Raw genomic sequence first — 19,685 nt, 5'->3', positions numbered from 1 at the left:
TGGGAGACGCCAGGGAGGGCCAGCCGGGGGCCTTGTGCCTCAACCCCGCTGTGGGCATCCTGGGCGCAGGCGCAGAAGGAGAGCTACCGCCAGGAGAAGAAGCGTGCCACCAAGCAGCTGCTGAGCGCCCTGACCGACCCCAGCGTGGTCATCATGGCCGACAGCCTGAAGGTGAGCAGGACGCCTCGGCTCCGCCGGGAGGGCTCCCCGGGGGCACGCAAAGCCACCAGCCGCTCAGGGGTCGGTTAGCCACGGTGGCTGCTGCAAAGCTCCATCAGGGTCCTGGGGCTGCCCCAACAAAGGGCCCCACGCAGGTGGCTTAAAACAAGAAAGTGGTGCCAGGTCCAGAGGCCAGTGTCTGAGGTCAAGGTCCTGGCAGGGCCAGGCTCCTTCCTGAGGCTCTAAAGGAGGGTCCTTGCCAGCCCCTCTCAGGTTCTGGGGCCCCAGGCATTGCTGGGCTCATGGCCGCATCCCCTCAGTCTCTGCCCCACAGACACCTGGCCTCCCCAGTGTCTCTGTGTCTATAGGGACACAGTCACTGGACCAGGACCCGCCCTGTGCCAGCGTGACCTCGTCTTCAGTTGGTCATGTCCACAGAGACCCTATTTCTTTCTTTCTTTCTTTTTTTTTTTTTTTGTCTTTTTGCCTTTTCTAGGGCCGCTCCCACGGCATATGGAGGTTCCCAGGCTAGGGGTCGAATTGGAGCTGTAGCCACCGGCCTACACCAGAGCCACAGCAACGCGTGACCTACACCACAGCTCACGGCAACGCCGGATCCTTAACCCACTGAGCAAGGCCAGGGATCGAACCTGCAACCTCATGGTTCCTAGTCAGATTCGTTAACCACTGCGCCACGATGGGAACTCCGAGAGACCCTATTTCTAACTAAGGTGAAGGTCCCGACCCTCTGGGTCCCAGGCTGCCCGTGGAGCCTGTGATGAGGAGAGGAGTGAGACTCGGGCCTCAGGGGACTGGACCTGTGTTCAGACCTCGCCAAGGCACTGAGTGATTCCTCAGCCCACAAGCCTCAGTTTGCCCTGCCAAACAATGGGCACAGAGCTGCTGCACCCAAGGCTGCTGTGCGAGGCAGAGGAGACAAGTGGGCTGGGGAACTTGGTTGTCTGCAGAGCCCTGGGCCCGTGGGGGCTTTTTTTTTGGCTCCACAAAAGCATGGATACACAACGCGCTACAGAAGTTCCCTGATGGCCTGTGGGTTAAGGGCCTGGCATTGTCACTCCTGTGGCTCAGGTTCCATCCCCGGCCCAGGAGTTTCTACACCCTGAGGGTGCGCCCCAACCCCCAAATCTAACCGAGAGCTCCGCCCGCAGCCCAGAGCCCCGTGCACCCTCCCCCGACCCCCGCCGTCCCGATGCCTGTGGGTCCCGCGCAGGCACCGACGGCAGCGCCCTCCCCGCAGATCCGCGGCACCCTGAAGAGCTGGACCAAGCTGTGGTGCGTGCTGAAGCCCGGCGTGCTGCTCATCTACAAGACGCCCAAGGTGGGCCAGTGGGTGGGCACGGTGCTGCTGCACTGCTGCGAGCTCATCGAGAGGCCCTCCAAGAAGGACGGCTTCTGCTTCAAGCTCTTCCACCCGCTGGACCAGTCCGTCTGGGCTGTGAAGGTACCGCGGTGCCGGGCCAGGCTCAGGAGGGCCGGGCCAGGAGAGGGCCCCGTGCAGGGAAGGGGTGGGGGACGGTGCTGTGCGGGAGGGTCGGGGGGCTCGTCCCGGGGCTGCCAGTTCCAAGGGTGAGGTCTCTCAGGGGTCTGGGGGTCAGATGTGGTCAGTGGCCTTCCGTGGGAGAGCGGGGGTGGCAGCGATTCAGGGCCTGGTGACCATGGGATCAGGTCACACCTGGAGGGGCAGCTGCTTCTAGCACAGACCTCACCTCTCATTCCCCAGGGGGCTGCCCAGCCCAGGACTAAAGGGGTCAGGTTGCCGGGTGACCTCCAGAGTGCCCAGTTAAACTTGGATTTCAAAGGAAGAGCAAAAATACCTTTTTCATAAAACTATGTCCCAAATATGCAGCTATATGTGTTATATATGTGTGTTATATATAGTTTTTCTGAGGCTCAAATTTAACTGGGCGTCCTGGATTTATTTGCTCATGCCGATTCTGGCCACGCTAAAGTGGGGGCTCAGAGCTGGGGAGCGGAGGGTGGGAAGCTGCCTGCTCACCGCCTGCTGCCCGTGTGGCCAGGTGCGCCACCCCACCTGGGTGTCCTGAGAGAGGTGTCCCTATGTGCCTGAGTGTGTGTCCACGTGACCCCACCCCCTCCCCATGGCTGGCTGTTCCCTCCCTTGATGCGGGTCTCTGCCCCTGCAGGGCCCCAAAGGTGAGAGCGTGGGCTCCATCACGCAGCCCCTCCCCAGCAGCTACCTGATCTTCAGGGCCGCCTCGGAGTCTGATGGTGAGTTCTCACCTGCCCTGCGGGTCTCCAGGCCCCCACCTGAAGCAGGGGGCCCCCACCCGTGGGGTTTAGGCCAGGTGCATGGGGCCCCAGTTCAGGCCCTTCCGCCGCGATCCAAGGAGGCAGCCTGACGTCAAGGGGACAAGCCCTCCCACCAGCACCCTCTCTGAGCCTCTGTTCTCCACGCCTCCACCCCGTGCAAACCGTGACTAGTCACCTGGCTCTGATTGCTCTGAGAATCTGTGACCCTGTTTGAAGCCAAGAGATAGCAGTCGTTGGGCGCCAACCACACCCCCGGGTGCTACTGTTATCACGCACACTTGGCACGTGGGGAAACAGCTTCCCGCTGGAAAGCGCTGGGGCCGGGGAGGGATGCGCGGTTCCAGAATCACCGCATGAGATTGGCGCGCCCTCTAGTGGCTGCGTCGAGGAAAGGCGGCTGCCCCGCCCAGCGCCCTTCCCCGAGCCCTCAGGGCCGGCGCGCCTCCCAGGGACCCTCGGTGGTCCAGGGCGGGCAGGGCCCTGCCCGAGGCAGCCTGGCCCGACCGCCGGGCTCCAGCCCACCCGGCTTGGAGCTTGGGGTTGACAGCCGTCCCGCCACGCTGCCCCCTGCAAGCCTCCACAGTGTCCGGCGCTCCTCGAGCACCACCCTCATTGCCCCAGCCTCCTACTGGGTGCCGGGCCCCACGTGGGCCCCGGGATGGACAGGGTAGCTGGTGCCCCCATGGAGGCTGCAGTCTTGTGTGAGAGACGAGCAGCAAACCATCAGACAAGGCCGGTTAGGCTGAAGCATGAGCTGAGTCCACGATGGGGTCGGGGGCCGTGATCCGGGAGGAAGGGTGACATGGCACCTGTGGGTATCAGGAGGAGGAGGCCTTGAAATGGGCTCCAAGGATGCATACTGTTCAGGATGTATAATCTTTTATGACAACCATGGGACCCACAGGTCGGCCCCAGGCCCTGCTCGGCAGGTGCCGGCTTCCCAGCTCACCCTGCAGGTGCTGCTCCCACAAACGCGCATCTTCCTTCCCCCGCACCGTGAACTTTCTGCCCAGGCTGGAGAGCTGTATCCAACCAAGCCTGCAGGGAACACCCCCCGCAGGACCCCAGATGTCCCCTTGAGAAGCAGGAGCCTCCCCTGCAAGCCCCTCCCCCACGTCCCCAGCACACCCCTCCCAACGCCAGGCCCAAGGGTACCCCACACAGCTGGGGAAGCAAACGCACTGTCTCCAAGGGGTTGGCATTCCAAAGGCTCAGCAAAGCAGAGAACCAAGTTCAAGATCCTTTGATCCCAAGCTAAGAACCAAGTGCAGTGTCCTTGAACCTGTGCCCCCACTTACAGACCCTGGTGCCTGTCTGAGTAACACTTGATGGCACAACGCACGCGACAGACACTCTCCTGAGTGGTAGCATCGCTGTTAGTAGTCACCCCAGGACACGGGTGTCGCTTGGCTGCACGTGTCCCCTTGTCTTTTAACACCCTCTGGGGCACCCTGGTGGTGTTGGTCTAAGCCATTTCCGTCAGGGACCACCCTCGTCCGTCAGGGAGGACTCCACACGTGGGAGCTGGCAAGGCCCCCGCGGGCAAGAGTGGACCCTGAGGGGGTCACTGTTGGTCCTGGACCCCAGCCCCTCGTCTGTAACATGGGCTTATGACAATGCCCAGGAGTAGGGGACCGGGGGTCGCCCTATAGAAGAAAAGTAGGCTCTGTGGCGGGGGGGGGCTCCCCAGTGTGCAGTGGGCATCTCCCGGGCTGGGGGCTGCTCAGCCTACTCCCCCCGTCCCCGCAGGCCGCTGCTGGCTGGATGCCCTGGAGCTGGCGCTGCGCTGCTCCAGCCTCCTGAGACTCAGCGCTTGCAAGCAGGGCCGCGACGGGGAGCCCGGGTCCTCGCCGGATGCGTCGCCCTCCTCGCTCTGCGGGCTGCCCCCCTTGGCCGCCATCCACGACCAGGACCTGTTCCCGTAAGCCGGTGCCCCCTCACTTACAGACCCTTGGAGCCAGGGTCTCCCACCTGCACAAACACACAGGGTCTCCGTGTCCATGGGGACAGAGAGCTGGCCGCCCAAACCCCACCCAGGAGGCAGGCCTCCGCCCGGGGGCCCCGGGGGCCTCAGTGCTTTCATCTGTGAGCTGCAGCTCACGGCGTCAAATGCCCATCCCGGAGGCTCTTAAACACAGGGGTGTGGGCGAGGGGTGCCCTGGGTGAGGGTGCAGGGGCCCCCCTGTGACCAGCGGCCATCCACCTTCCAGACTGAACGGGTCCTCCCTGGAGAACCACCTGGAGAACGATGGGTTCTCAGACAAGTCGGAGAGAGAGAACGCCGAGGAGTCGGACAACGAGACGCAGGACCACAGCCGCAAGACGGAGAGCGGGAGCGACCGGTCGGAGGCCCCGGCGGCGGGCCCGGTGCGCAGAGGGACCACGTACGTGGAGCAGGTCCACGAGGAGCTGGGGGAGGTGAGCCGCCCCGCCTGGAGCCGCGGCATCCCCCTGCGCCTGGCCCCACATCCCCGAAGCAGCGGGGCAGCACCCAGCCGGCCCCCGGGGAGCGGGTGCCAGGTCTGTAGGGCCTGAGGGTTGGGGGGGCAGGAAGGTGGGCACGGCCAGGACCAGGGAGAGCCGGGTGAGGGCAGCGGGACCAGGGCTGAGGGTATGGGAAGGACACAGGTGGGTTTTAGGTGACGGCCTGCGGGGTGAGCCACACAGGTGAGGCTCTCAGAGGGCTGGGGGCAGAGTGGAAGCTGGGGACCTGCTAGGGAGGAGGCGTGGAAGGGACGAAGCTGAGGGCACCTTGGACCCAGGCCGGATGGAGAAGGGAGAAGTGGGGGTTCCGGACGCATCAGGAGGCGGACAGGCAGGACCCAGCCCGACTGCGATGCCCCCTGTGAGACAGGCCTTCTGGGCGAAAGAGGTGGCAGCTGGGGTGAGGCTGGGCTGGGTCCCAGGTTTGGACATCTAGGGGGGCGCTGGTGCAGGGGGGCCTGGGGCTCAGGGGACCATCCAGACATGAGGGCTTGGAGTGCGCAGCCCAAGGGGTCCCGGGGCCCGGGCACCCTGGCCTTCAGAGGCAGAGCACAGACAAGGCGCCTGAGAGCCCAAGAGTCGGGGGGCAGCTGTGCTGGGAGGTGGGGCAGGAGGAGAGAGAGGCTGACCCCAGATCCATATCGGGGGTGGTGACCGTCACCAAGGCGCCCTCCGTGGTGAGGAGGGGCAGAAGCCAGAGGGAGAGGGATGAAGGGGGAGGTATGTGGGGGTTCCCAGGGCAGCAGCTCCACGTACGCCCCAAAGCTGGCCTGAAAATCACAGCCCGGGAGCCACCGCCTCCTGGGGGTCAAATGTGACCCCTGCCTCTAGGGACTCACCCCCACCCAGGTGCCCAGGCGTGCTGCCCACACAGGTGCCACCAGGCCTCGGCCACAGCTGTGTGCACAGAGGCAAGCCCACTGCCTGAGGCAGCCCAGCGGGGTGGCGACGGACCCTGGTGCAGGGCTGGCTGCTGGCACCCCATTCTGCTGCCCGTCTGGGGGCTCAGGGGATGGGGGTTGCCAGCCAAGTCCTGCCACAGCCCAGGCCTTGGAGCCACAGCCCAGAGCGGGGCGGGGAGGGGTATCACAGGGAGGGAGACGGGCTTGGTATTCGCCCAGGAGCTGCAGTTCAATGGGACTTCCTGAGAGTGGGGAGTCTTCCACGGACAGCCCTGCCTGGGAACACTCGCCCTGCTAGCCAGCTGTCCCCACATCTAAGTGACCCGGTCAGAGATCCTTCTGCCTGCCCGAGGGCTTGCTGGTCAGTGAGGAGTGGGAGATGGAGCGCCAACACCCCCTCCCCCACCTCCACGTCCCCCTGCTCCCCTCCCCCCGTCCCTGCCCCGCTGCCCAGACATGGCTCAAAATTCCTAGCTCAGTCTCTCCAGGGCACGCGAGCTCGGGTGAGGCTTAGACATCTCAGGAAAGACAGGAGGGGCACCAGGAGGCCCCCTCCAGCCACGTGACCCTGGATAAGAAAGGTCCCTTTCTAGAGGGGGTGCAGGCCCGGAGCCCCTGTCACCCGGTGGTAGGAGGTCTCTTTGTGTGCCTGGCACCTGCTGCACAGCACAGAATCATGCAAGGTCCACAGATGGTGTCAGCAGCCAGGGTGGGGGCTCACACAGATTGTGCGGGGGACCTTGGGCAGGCAGGCTGGCCTGTGTCTGCAAGTGCCCCTTCAGGCTTGGGGCGCACCTGCTGGAAAACGCGGGTCAGATGGAACCGGGACCAGCTCGCTGGCGTGGGGGCCAGGCCGGGGGGATTCCTGATGGGGGGCGGGGTATAGCTCCCCGGAGCCGCAGCCTGACCTCAGCCCCTCTGCCCGCAGCTGGGGGAGGCGTCGCAGGTGGAGACGGTGTCGGAGGAGAACAAGAGCCTGATCTGGGTGCTGCTGAAGCAGCTGCGGCCGGGCACGGACCTGTCGCGCGTCGTGCTGCCCACCTTCGTGCTGGAGCCACGCTCCTTCCTCAACAAGCTTTCCGACTATTACTACCACGCCGACCTGCTCTCGAGGTGAGGGGGCGCCCGGACCCCATGGGAGGACCTGGTGGAGAGGGAGGGGGCAGCCCCACGTGCGGTCAGGGCCAGAGCCCTCAAGGTGAGCCCCAGAACTTTCTCTGCACCCTGAGTCCTGAACCTGGGCATCGGCGCCCTTAAGCTACCCTTGGCCAAGGTCAGAAGCGGGCTGAGGCTCAGGGGTCTGCGGAGAGGGGGCGGGTGAGGGCAAGAGCGCCCAGGCGGCTTCATGGAGGCAGCATCCTGCCAGCCTGAGCCTGCAGCATCCTCTCCCCCAGCAGTCAAGCCACCCTGACGTTTTCTGGGTTTGTGGGGAACCCGTTCCCCAGGGGCTGGGAAACTTCCCCCTCTTTGGGGCTGGGCCGCTTGAGCGGGGCCTGGGTTTTCAGCCAGCGGATGGAGGTTGAAGTGGAAGGAGGGGGGGTGGGCCAGGGCCCCCGCCTGGAGACGGTGTTCTCCCACGGCTCGCAGGGCTGCGCTGGAGGAAGACGCCTACAGCCGCATCAAGCTCGTGCTGCGGTGGTACCTGTCCGGCTTCTACAAGAAGCCCAAGGTAAGGGGCACCTGCCAGCCTGGGGTGGGGGAGCTGCGGCCCAGTGGGAGGGCCACCCAGCCTGTCCCCTGGTACATGACCCTGCCCAGGGAACAGGCCATCCCCTGCCCCGCATGACCTTGAAGTATCCTTATCATCCCCACGGTGGCCCCAGATCCTCAGAGATGGAGACCTGGCCTTTGATCTGCGCCCCCAGGACCCCTGGCCAGGCCAGACCCACAGGGTGGTCCCGATCCCTAAAGAGCCCATGCTGGTTCACTCCTCGGAGGAAGAGCTGCCCTCCAACGGTGCCGAGAAAGAGGCTTTTGCCTGTGAACCTCAAGGAACTCTTGGGACTTGTGGGTTTTTGTGTTTGGTTTGGTTTGGTTTGGTTTGGCCTTGCCCATAGCACACAGAAGTTCCCAGGCCAGGGATTAAACCTGTGCCACAGCAGTGACAATACCAAGTCCTTAACCCCTAGGCCACCAGGGAACTCCCCGAATTTGTTTTTTACTCGCAGAGCCCCTTTTGAGAACCCGCTGAGAGCAGGGCTGGTCTGGTTGTAGAGACTAGAGGGGCCTGAACTCCCCCCACCCCGCCACCCCCTCCCCTGAGCCCAGCGTGGAGCCCTGGGCTTTCACAGGACAGGGACACAGGATTGAAACCACAACTGTGGCTCTGAGTCTCCACTGCGCAGTAGGTTAGAGGTGGGACTGGGCCTCCTGACTGGCTGCAGCCTTCTGCGTTCAGACACAGGCCTAGGCTCCTGCAGGCAGACCCCCAGACCCTTGGCAGGGCCGGATATTCATGCTTAGCAGTGCTGGATGTGTGGGTCGTTGGGGCAGAGGGGGCAGTCCAGGAGGACTTCTCCGAGGAGGAGGCTCCTTGCGGAAGGCTGCCCGAGACAGAACAGTGGCTGCTGCAGGCGGGCCTGGGAAGCTTGGGCAGAAGAGGAATTGTTGGGCAGACCTAGGGGGCTGCAGACAGGCTCAGAAAGGCAGAGCAGGTGTGCCCCCAGGGCACTCTGCCAAGCCATCACTCAGGGGGCCCACGTTCCCCGGGGTGGGGCTGGCAGGTGCACAGACAGCTGCAACCGACAGAACTGGAGGGGGCATGAAGGGGGTGGCCCAGGTTCGTCGAATCGGATCTGGGGCCTGAGCTGGACCACATGGAGGCCTGAGAGGAGGGCTCCCCAGACAGGGAAACTGTCTCCTGTGAACGTGGGCGTTTGGGAGCAGAAAGGTGACAGAAACGTAGCAGGAACAGCGTCTGGGGGGGGCGGCTGGAGAATTTGGGATTCAACTTGAAAGGTCGTTTAGGCGCCACTGGGGACTTCTAGTGAGCTGTGCCCTGGCTTCCCCTGAAGTCCAGGGAGAGTGTGACGTGGTTAGGGTCCCTCGTGCCCCTCAGAGCCAAGAAAGGCACAAGACACTGCATAGGCCGTCCCCCCAGAGTGTAGACCGTGGGTAAAGCATAGTCTCCCAGGGCAGGAGTGGGCGCTGGGCCCAGATGCTGTAGTCTGGGGACCCTCTCCTTGCAGGTACCTGGGGCAGAGGCCAGCGGACCGCCCCCTGTTGCCCTTCTGTCCCCACCCACCCGCGATGGGGCCGCCCAGTGTCTCACAAATGCCTGCTTGTTGCCCGCAGGGGATCAGGAAGCCTTACAATCCCATCCTGGGGGAGACCTTCCGCTGCTGCTGGTTCCACCCCCAGACCAGCAGCCACACCTTCTACATTGCGGAGCAGGCAAGCGCTGGCAGTGGGCGGGGCCCTGGCAGTGGGCGGGATCCTGGCAGAGGGCGGGGCCCTGAAAGTGGGCGGGGCCGTCCAGCCCAGCCCAAGGCAGGTTTCTTGGGGATCCCACCTTTGCATCCACCAAAGTGCTCTGGCCTCACTGCTGCCTGCAGGCCTCCTCCCGGGCGGTGCAGACGCCACCGCAGCTGTGACAGCAGAAAGTTTCTTTGGGGAGGGGGGCAGCACATCCCATTTTCCTGGGGGCGCCCTGGGGTGATACGGCACTCAGGCCTGGCTTCCCTGGACGCCTGGGATGGGAGCTGGGGCTGCCCTCGCGCCTGCTCCAGGGGCTGGCGGAATGCGGTGGGGCGGGGAGGGGGGGCTGCCAGCTGCCAGGACCGCTCTGGGAGCCACCTCTCTGCCCACAGGTGTCCCACCACCCACCCGTGTCCGCCTTCCACGTCAGCAACCGGAAGGACGGCTTCTGCATTAGTGGCAGCATCACAGCCAAGTCCCGGTTCTACGGTGAGGGGCTGCCCTGGGCCCCCAGGACCTCGAGGAAATGGGGGGGTGCTGGGCTCCCAGATTGGGTGGTCCCCAAGACTTCCCTGGTGGCCATGTGCATGTCCCTCCCCGCCTCTCCTAGCCAAGGACCACCAGTCCTGGTAAAGTGCTCAGACCCCGGGGTCAGGCAGAGCCCGGCCCCCACCCCTGGGCCTTGCACCCCTCAGAGAACCAGCGAGAAAGAAGCACATGAAAAGGTGCTGTCTTGAGCTGGCTGTCCACTTCAGCACCACTGGCCACATGTGGCTAGTTAAACTGATTCAAATGAGAAGTTCCCGTCCTGGCTCAGTGGTTAACGAATCCGACTAGGAATCATGAGGTTGCAGGTTCGATCCCTGGCCTCGCTCCGTGGGTTAAGGATCTGGCATTGCCGTGAGCTCTGGTGTACGTCGCAGACGCGCCTCGGATCTGACGTGGCTGTGGCTGGGGCGTAGGCCGGCGACTACATCTCCGATTGGACCCCTGGCCTGGGAATTTCCACGTGCCGCGGGTGCAGCCCTAGAAAATTCAAAAAAAAAAAATTGAAATTAAATAAAAATGCAGCTTCTCAATTGCTCTGGCCACAGCACAAATAGCCACATGTGGCCAGCAGCCACCATGTCACATGGCACAAGATAGAACAGTTCCATCATCCCGGGACTTTCTGCCAGGCAGTGCCACACTACAGCCTAGCACCAAGGGTTTGTCTGCATCTTTCCAGCTGGTGGGCCTTTGTATCATTTTCACAGTGGGCTGGTGCACCCTGGGTACTCCCGTGTGCCTCCCTGGGGTGTTTCTGTAGGGACCCTAATTTGAAAAGGTTCAAAGCCTCCACCCCGAGAACCCCTACTTTAGTAACTGAAAGAAACATTTACACATGGCGAGTTTAAGTAGCTCCTCAGGACAAATGACGTGAGCCCCCTGGACGGGGCTTGTACAGAATCTGAGGCAGAGGTGCCTGTTGGAAGGGAGCTCAGGTCCTGTGACTTAGAGGGTGGCCCCCAGCACCCGAGGATCTGTCTCCACTCACTGGTCCCCCCACCCTGTCTCTGCAGGGAACTCCCTATCGGCTCTGCTGGACGGCAAGGCCACGCTGACCTTCCTGAACCGGGCAGAGGCTTACACCCTTACCATGCCCTATGCCCACTGCAAAGGTGAGAGGCCATGCCCCCGACACACAAACCTGCAGAGGGCAGAGCCCAGGCCGGCTCCCTCAGGGAGAGCACTTGGGTTCTTGTCTGTGTGAAGGCCTCTGTATTTCACCCTGACTTCCGTGACTGTTTAGCTGGGTGTGAAATTCCAGGCAGCTCTTTCTCTCTTTGAAAACATGCTTCCTCCTTCTCACTTCTTTTGGAGGCTGGCAGTCAGTCAGCTCTCGGCCTCCTTGTCATATAACCTGCTTTTCTCTGTGGCTGCTTTTAAGATCTTCTCTCGTCTTTGGTGTCATGCAATCTCACTATAATATGTCAAAAACGTGGATGGCTTTCCCTTTTTTTTTTTTTTTTAAACAATGTTGTGTTCATTTCTAGTGAACAGCCAAAGGAATTCAGCTATAGGATTTATTTTTTATTTTTTTATGTTTTTTTTCTTTTGTCCTTTTAGGGCCACACCCAAAGCATATGGAGGTTCCCAGGCTAGGGGTCTAATCCGAGCTGTAGCCACCGGCCTATGCCAGAGCCACAGCAACGCAGGATCTGAGCTGCGTCTGCAACCTCCACCACAGCTCACAGCAATGCCGGATCCTTAACCCACGGAGCGAGGCCAGGGATCGAACCTGCGACCTCACGGTTCCTAGTCGGATTCGTTTCCGCTGTGCCACGACGGGAACTCCTATTTTTTATTTTTTAATTAATGCCTTTTTATTATAGTGGTTTTAGGTTTACAAAAATTTGAACGGAAGGTACAGAGCGTTCCCGTACGCCCCCTGCCCTCCACACGCAGCCTCCTGTTGTTAACATCGTATTTACATCAGAGTTCACTCTTTGTGGTGTACGTTATATGGATCTACTGTTTCTGCTGTTACAGTTTCACCCAACAGTTTGGCCACCCTGAAAATCTCTTCTGCTTAGACGTGAATAGATGAATTCCTTCCCCTCCCCGCCCCCAACCCCTGGAAACCACGGGTTTTTTTACTGTCGCCGTAATTTTGCTTTTTTCAGAATGGCATATAGTTGGAATCACAGGGTGTGCAGCCTTTTCAAACTAACACCTTTCAACCTGCCTTGATAATTCTGGGCTTTTTAATTTTTTACTTTTATTTGTAAGAGTTTTTCTTTGTTTTAAATTTTTAAGCTGAGATTGCACGACCCATCAATGTGGGAATTTTTTTTTTTTTTTTTTTTTTGCTGCTGGACCTGTGGCAGATGGAAGTTCCTGGGCCAGGGATTAAATCCAAGCTGCAGCTGCCACCTGCATCACAGCTTTAGCTATAACTGATCCTTTAACCCACTGCATCGGGCTGGGGCTCGAACCCACACCTCTGCAGCGACCCAAGCTACTGCCACAGTGGGAACTGGAAGTGTGAAAATTTTTAAGCCATTATTTTTTATTTTATTTTATTTTTTGCTTTTTAGGGCCACACTTGCGGCATGTGTGCTCCCTAGGGGATGCCCTTCTTTTCTCACGTGCCCATCTGGTCATCAGGGCGTGGAAAAGAATATTACTCCGTCTTCCACTTGGTTTTGGTCTTTTTAGGGCCACACCCAGGGCATATGGAGGTTCCCAGGCTAGGGGTCGTATCAGAGCTACAGCTGCCAGCCTTTGCCACAGCCACAGCCACACAGGATCCGAGCCGCGTCTGCGACCTGCACCCCAGCCCACAGCAGCGCCGGATCCTTAACCCACGGAGCGAGGCCAGGAATCAAACCTGCGTCCTCATGGATCCTAGTCAGGTTCGTTAACCACTGAGCCACGACAGGAACGCCTGTCGTCCCCTTTTCATTACGGAAAACTTCAGATGTGTGTGAAAATACACGGAACGCCCACAGAGCACAGCCCAGCAGGGGCCAGTCTCGTTGCCCTCATCCCCACACGCTCTCCCACCTACCTCATTCATTTGAGGTCAGTCCCGGAAATCACCTCATTTCTAAGTTTCACCGTGTGTCACCAAAGGATAAGTGTTCCCCTTCTTAATCATAACCACGATACTATCATTGTATTTAAAAAAAAAAATGCACAAACCGAGGCTCTTCGGAGTTCCTGTTGTGGCTCAGTCGGCTAAGAGCCAACTGGTCGCCGTGAGGATGTGGGTTCTGTGCCTGGTCTCATTCAGTGGGTGAAGGATCAGCCTTGCCGTGAGCTGTGGTGTTGATCTGAAACTCAGATCGGGCGTTGCTGTGGCTGTGGTGTGGCGTGGCTGGCAGCTGAAGCTCCGATTCGACCCCTAGCCTGGAAACTTCCATGGGCCGCCCTAAAAAGCCAAAAAAAAAAAGGAAAGTTCCCTGATCATTGCAAATACATGTGTATTTACGTACACACGTTACGGGACATGTTTTGAGCAGGATCCTGAGTCGGGGTCCCGCTTGGAGCTGGAGCTCATTTCCACACCCTCTGCCTACTCCCCCTGCAATGAACTGGTCCAAGAAATAAGGCCATTTTCCTGGGGTTTCCTGCAGTCTGGATGTTCCGGCTCTGTCCATGGTGCAAGGGCACGGATTCGGTATAAGCTGGAAGTTGACCTCGCCCTGGAACTTGATCACTTTAAGGCACAGTTTTTCCAACAAAACACTCAGTAGGGGAGTTCCTATCATGGCTCAGCAGAAGCGAACCCAGCTAGCATCCATGAGGATGAAGGTTCAATCCCTGGCCTCGCTCCGTGGGTTAAGGATCCAGCATTGCTGTGAGCTATGGTGTGGGTCAAAGATACCACTCAGATCCCGTGTGGCTGTGGCTGTGGGGTACGCCGGCAGCTGCCCCTCCGATTCGACTCCCAGCCTGGGAACTTCCACCTGCCGCAGGTGCGGCCCTAAAAAGACCAAAAAAAGACCAAAAAAGGATGCTCAGTAGGCAGCTTCCTGTCTTCCCGCCACTAGGTTGGCAGTGTCCCCTTGTCTCCAAACCTGTGATGTCAGCAGCGGGGATCCTGGGTGCCCGGTTGGTCTGCCACCCCTTCCTCTGACCAGCAGGCAGCCCCGTCTACCGTGTGCTGCCCCGGGACGTTCAGTACTCCTAGGATAAATGCCGGGCTTTTCTCCTTTCGAAGTTTGGAGTCCCCTCCCCCTCTCCTCCAAGGTGAGGTCACTGCTGCTGAGAATTCTCAGAGCAGAACATGCACGACCCTCGCCGAGCCTCTCGGTGGCCTGTGGCCCCTTTGTCGCTCCCTGGGCCCTTGTTGGCCAGCGGGAGGCATCAGGTTGGCCCCAGGTCCTGTGTACACAGCCTGAGTGGCCTGCCTCCTGCTGGCCTGACCCCAGGAGACTGTGACATCTCCTGCTCGAGACCTCGAGTCACCCGTTTCTCCAGGAGCCCCAGGTTCCTTCCAGGAGGAAGTGGTAGGTGGACCTCATTGTCTGGAGGCCAAATATGCCTCTTTTTTCCTTTTTTTTAAATGGCCGCACCCGTGGCACATGGAAGTTTCCAGGGTGGGGATCAAACCCACACCTCCTCGGTGATCCAAACTGCTCCCGTCAGATCCTCAACCCACGGCGCCACGGGGGGAGCGCCCCCAAATCTGCTTCTTACAAATGTTCAGGTCACTGTTTCTAGGGCTTTCCAGTGAAATGATCAGATTTTTTTTTCTTTTTAAGGCCGCCCATGCAGCATGTAGACGTTCCCCGGCAAGGGGTCAAATCCGAGCTGCAGCCGCCAGCCTACACCCCAGCCACAGCAACGCCAGATCTGAGCTGCTTCTGCAGCTGACACCACGGCTTGCGGCAACCCAGATCCTTAACCCACGGATCGAGGCCAGGGATCATCGAACCTGCATCCTCACCGACACTCTGTCAGGTTCTTAACCTGCCGAGCCACCACGGGAACTCCCAGCGTTTGTGTTTTTGTTTTGGGGTGTTTTTTTTTTTTTGAGACAAAAACATGCGATGAGTTCACACTTACATTTTGGATCCAGATTCAAGAGGGCGGGTTTTTGTCTGTCCCACTCACCTCACATGTAAAACATTGTCAGTCCCCCCGCCCCCGCCCCCGCCCCGTGCCAGGGAGCCCCTTCCTGTGACCCAGCACGCTCACGCGCTGTCTCAGTCACAACAGGGTCACCACTGACGACGGGGTGTGCGTGACGTCTGTGCTCATTCTTGTCCTGAGTAGAGCCCACGGGGGTCCGTAAGGTCCTCAAATGCCCCCCTCCGAGATCACGGCACCAAAGGACCCTCATTCTGGTCTTTGGTTTCATTTCACTCTGGATTTTTAGGAATTGCTTTTTAATTTCCTTTTTACAACAATTCCCCAAGGGAAATACATACCTGCTTCCAAAGTCAAAACGACAAAACAAGGTATAGACAAGTGTAGGGTCTCTTAGACTCCCCCTCCCCAACCCCCAGCCCCACCCCCAGGAGAGAATCACACCAGGAGAGAGAGGCACACCTGGCCTGCTGCCGCTTCTCTCACTTCGCACCCGTCCCTCCGTCTGTCTGTCCGTGTGTCCCAGAGAAAAGCCAGAGCAGCTCAGAGCCCCGCCCTCGTGTGCTGCACGGGGGCATTTGGGGGCGATTCCAGCCTTCTTGCTATTTAATTAGCTTGTCCTTGATTTTATTTTACGTATTTTTGCCTTTTTTAGGGCCGCACCCTCGGCACATGGAAGCTGTCAGGCTAGGGGTTGAATTGGAGCTATAGCCACCGGCTTATGATGCAACCACAGCACCGCCAGATTCTTAACCCATTCAGTGGGGCCAGGGATCAAACGTGCGTTCTCATGGATCCTAGTTGAGTTCTTTTCCACTGAGCCACACGGGAACTCCTTTTTTTAAAAATTTTTCAAAGACATCTTTTATCCCACACCTGTAAGTTTTTTAGAGTAAGAATGGTTCTTTCTTTCTTCCCTTCTTTTCTTCTCTGTCTCCCCTTCTTTCCTTCTTCTTTCTTTTAGATTAAGCCCCCATATGACCAGAAATAGGAGATTCATGCTTTCCTTCACTAATTAAATACGTATGTGTGTGTGAATATACATGTATATATATATTAAGCTAGAAAAATCTGCCCCGGTCCCGTCCTGCGCGCAGCGGTGAGCAGGGAGATGCAGGTGCCTGCGCTGGGGCAGGAACCGCAGAGCCCAGCAAGGACCAGATGAGCGTCTCCTGGGAGCCTGGAACAGGGGCTTCCTGGAGGAGGCAGCCCAGGAAGGGAGGGGCGTCTCTGGACACAGCCACTCACTCGAGCCAAGGCCCTGGAAGCAGAGCTGGTGGCAGAGGCACCAGGCCCGGCCCCGGGCTCTGCTCATCTAACCAGAGGCTCCGTCCTGGCAGCCTGCCCCTCCCCCCCAGCAAACCTCCAGGCTCTGAGTTAGGCCTCCAGCGGTCAGTGTTACTGGGTCAGACCCGGCTGGGGCCTGGGGAGCGGCTGTCCCCGGGTGTCCCTGACGCCCACCGCGGCTGTGTTCCAGGAATCCTCTACGGCACCATGACCATGGAGCTGGGCGGCAGAGTGACCATCGAGTGCAAGAAAAACAGCTTCCGAGCTGAGCTGGAGTTCAAGCTCAAGGTGGCACTGGCCGGAGCCCCCTGGCCACCAAAGGGCCTGAGGGGGCATGGGGCTCAAGTGGGGGAGGGAGAGGCCCGGGGGCGCCCCCTTCCACCCTCTCGATGCACTAAGGGAGCAGTTCTCAGCCTCCCAGCAGTGCAGCCAGGCCCAGAGCGGGACGGGGCTGCCAACAGGCCACACAGCGGAACCAGAACAGGCTCAGGCCCCTTGGGCGAGCGAGGCTGCCTCCAGCTTCCGTCCCTCCCCAGCTCCCCCAGCCTCCCGCCGTGAGGAAGGGTCCCCTCCCCAGCCGCCCCTCACTGGGGCCGTCCGGCCGTGTCCCCACAGCCCTTCTTTGGGGGCAGCGCGAGCATCAACCAGATCTCAGGGAAGATCACTTCGGGCGAGGAGGTCCTGGCGCGGCTCGCAGGCCACTGGGTAAGAGGCCGCCGTCGGGCGGGCGTGGCCAGGACCAGGGGGCACGGGCGGCCACGGCGCCTCTGACCCGCCTGGCATCTGGCAGGACAGGGAAGTGTTCATCACGGAGGAGGGCAGAGGGGGCGCCGAGCTGTTCTGGAACCCAAGCGGGGAGGTCCGTGGGCAGCGGCTGAAGCGGTGCACGGTGCCATTGGAGGAGCAGACAGAGCTGGAGTCTGAGAGGTGATGCCCAGGCACCGAGGGGCCCTGACCGCAGCGGGGGTGGCCGGGTGGGCAGCGCTCTCCACTCGGCAGGGTTCCAGGGCTGCGGGCACACCCCCGGGGTGCTCCGGGCAGGGAGGATGAACCTGAGCGGAGCCCTCGTGGCAGCTGGGGGGACAGGGCGTGAGGCCGGGGACAGGCAGGCGTTAGGGCAGATGACACACAGCTCCACAGCGAGGTCCCTGCTGGCGGGAGATGTGCACTCAGTGTAGGAAAGATCCATCTCTCAGGTTGCCTGTGCCCAAGAGACACGGGTACCCCGAGAGGTAGTGAGCTCCTTGTTGCTGGAGGCAATCAAGCAGAGGTTGCTCTGCGCCTCCCCTCTAGTGTGGAGGGGACAGGGCTGCCCAGGTCCCCAGCTCAGAGCGGTCGCTCTGCCCGCAGGCTCTGGCAGCACGTCACCAAAGCCATCAACGAGGGTGACCAGCACAAGGCCACACAGGAGAAGTTTTCTCTGGAGGAGGCCCAGCGGCAGCGGACCCGAGAGCGCCAGCAGAACCTGGTGCCCTGGACGCCCCAGCTGTTCCACCTGGACCCTGCCACCCAGGAGTGGCGCTACCGATATGAGAAGTGAGTGCGGACAGGCAGTGACCTGGGGCCCCGAGGTCCCCGCCCTGGGCCTGCGGGCACTCCTGCTCCCCTGAGGAGCGAGGGAGGCTCCCTCTTAGGCCTTGCCGATGGGTGCCACTAACAGTCACTCCCCAGGGGGCTCCAGCCACGGCTGGGAGTCTGAGGGCTGGGCCAGGATGGTCACTCAGAGGGTCACTGCCCCTGCTGACCAACCCTCTCTGACCCTCCAGCCACAGCCCCTGGGACCCCCTGAAGGACATCGCCCAGTTTGAGCAAGACGGGGTCCTGCACACCCTGCAGCGGGAGACCATGGCCCGCCAGACGGTCTTCCTGGGCAGCCCGGGGCCCAGGCACCAGGTCAGCACCGCCGCAGGCCCTGCCTGGGTCCTCCAGGTGGTGGGCCACTCCCACCTGTCCGGCCCTCCTTCTCTGGGTCCCCCACCCTGGCACACTCTCACCCTCCTCCTAGCAGGCTCTCCTCTGACAGCCCCCTTGCCCCTGCCTGCCCGGCCCTGCCCAGTTAGTTCCCAGGCATCCAGGGTTCAGGGCGCTGTGCCAGGGTCTGCTGGTCCTGGCCCATCACTCCCCAGAGCCACCCTCTGCGGTGTTAGGAGCACATCAGCCCATTCTACAGATGAAAAAACAGAGGCTCAGGGCAGCCCAGGGACTTGCCCGAGCGGGAGGAGGAGGAGGAGGAGCTGGCATTAGCCCAGACATCTGGGCCTCTGCCGGGGAGAGGTGGGGGGTGCCGCAGGGCAGGGGAAGGGGGAGAGGGAGAGGGCAGGGGGAGCCCTGGGAGGCACGAGGAAGGAGCACTAGATAGCTGTGCCTCTTTAGGGAGATCTGGAGGGGTGCCTGCCCACGTGGGCGGTTCCACACCTGCAACAGTGCCCTCTATGCGCGCAGCGGGGACAGCACTCACCGGGCAGGAGGGGCTCACTCCGCATTCCTGCCCCTGGGCTCCAACTTCTCCAGCAAGGGGGGGCCACAGTGTCTCACCCCTCCCCATCCCCCACATGCTGCGGCCCCTCATCCCAGACCAGATGGGCCCAGCCCCTCCCACAGGTGTCCCCCTGCTGCACCTCTGCACCCTCCACCCTCTCCTCAGCACCACCAACCGGCTCGGACCCCACCAACCCCAAAACCTGACCGCTTGGCGAAATCCACCTGACTGGGCTCTGGCCCCGCCTCCCCGCGCCTGACCCCGCCCCCCGCCTCTGACGCCACTTCCCCGCCTTCCCACGCCTGACCCCGCCTCCCCGCCTCTGACACCACTTCCCCGCCTGACCCCACCTCCGCGCGCCTGACCCCGCCTCCCCGCCTCTGACACCACCTCCCCGCCTCTGACGCCACTTCCCCGCCTCCCCGCGTTTGACCCCGCCTCCCCGCCTCTGACACCACTTCCCCCTCTCCCCGCGTCTGACGCCACCTCCCCATGGCTGTTGCGTCAGGGCCATGTGGTCTCACTGCGGAGCACCCAGCTGCCAACCAGGGCCCCTCAGTAGGACACAGGCCTGCCGTCGCGTGCTGGCGCCCACAGTCCGGCTCCGCTTCTGCTGCTTCCCCTCCTCTCCCGGGGCACGGGTCTGTGCGGGGGGCCTTGGGAACTCCATGCTGTGGCCACTCCTGTACCCAGGGGCTCTTTAGAGGCTGGCCGAACCTGAGGCCCCTCCCGCTGAGGGGGTCCTAGCTGTCAGCGCTCACGCTCAGCCGGGTCGGCCGGCCCAGCTCACGGTCAGAGCATGTCCTGCCCCTCCGCCATCATCTCCGCGTTCAGTGGGCATGACCTTGTGACAGTCAGCAGGTCAGAAGGGGTCAGAGCTCTGTGTTACCCTGAGGACACGGAGGCCCCCGGGGAGTGATGCCCCACCCAGGGCAGAGGCTGACCTCTGTGCACCCAGAACCACCAGCTTCTTCCTCTGTGGCCACCTCTCGTGTCCTGCCATAAACCCACCACCATGTCCCCAAGGCCAGCAGCACCCCAGCAGGTCCCCAGGGGCCCAGCTGGAGTGCGAGGGTGTGGAGGTG

At 61.3% G+C, this 19,685-nt stretch overlaps 1 protein-coding gene across 3 annotated transcripts in view; it reads left to right on the top strand.

The window, feature by feature from the left end:
• OSBPL5 (oxysterol binding protein like 5) overlaps positions 1–19,685 on the top strand; it is an 84,484-nt gene that overhangs the window by 61,936 nt on the left and 2,863 nt on the right. For all 3 annotated transcript variants that reach the window (XM_085010428.1, XM_021082639.2, XM_085010429.1), the window contains 15 exons: positions 70–171; positions 1,418–1,621; positions 2,325–2,409; positions 4,201–4,372; positions 4,662–4,869; positions 6,766–6,950; positions 7,425–7,506; positions 9,132–9,230; positions 9,647–9,743; positions 10,817–10,915; positions 16,312–16,409; positions 16,737–16,826; positions 16,912–17,048; positions 17,472–17,657; positions 17,888–18,014. In XM_085010428.1, coding sequence (XP_084866554.1) covers positions 70–171; positions 1,418–1,621; positions 2,325–2,409; positions 4,201–4,372; positions 4,662–4,869; positions 6,766–6,950; positions 7,425–7,506; positions 9,132–9,230; positions 9,647–9,743; positions 10,817–10,915; positions 16,312–16,409; positions 16,737–16,826; positions 16,912–17,048; positions 17,472–17,657; positions 17,888–18,014 — 1,971 coding nt within the window. The remainder of the gene's footprint in view (positions 1–69; positions 172–1,417; positions 1,622–2,324; positions 2,410–4,200; positions 4,373–4,661; positions 4,870–6,765; positions 6,951–7,424; positions 7,507–9,131; positions 9,231–9,646; positions 9,744–10,816; positions 10,916–16,311; positions 16,410–16,736; positions 16,827–16,911; positions 17,049–17,471; positions 17,658–17,887; positions 18,015–19,685) is intronic.

The sequence above is a fragment of the Sus scrofa genome, chromosome 2, assembly GCF_054392235.1.
Source record: "Sus scrofa isolate SSC_HxYL_T2T_F1_AM1 chromosome 2, Sscrofa_HxYL_maternal_Yorkshire_Landrace_v2.0, whole genome shotgun sequence".
Classification (NCBI taxonomy): domain Eukaryota; kingdom Metazoa; phylum Chordata; class Mammalia; order Artiodactyla; family Suidae; genus Sus; species Sus scrofa.
The sequence above is the reverse complement of the archived record's forward strand: the minus strand, read 5'-3'. Positions and strand labels throughout refer to the sequence as shown.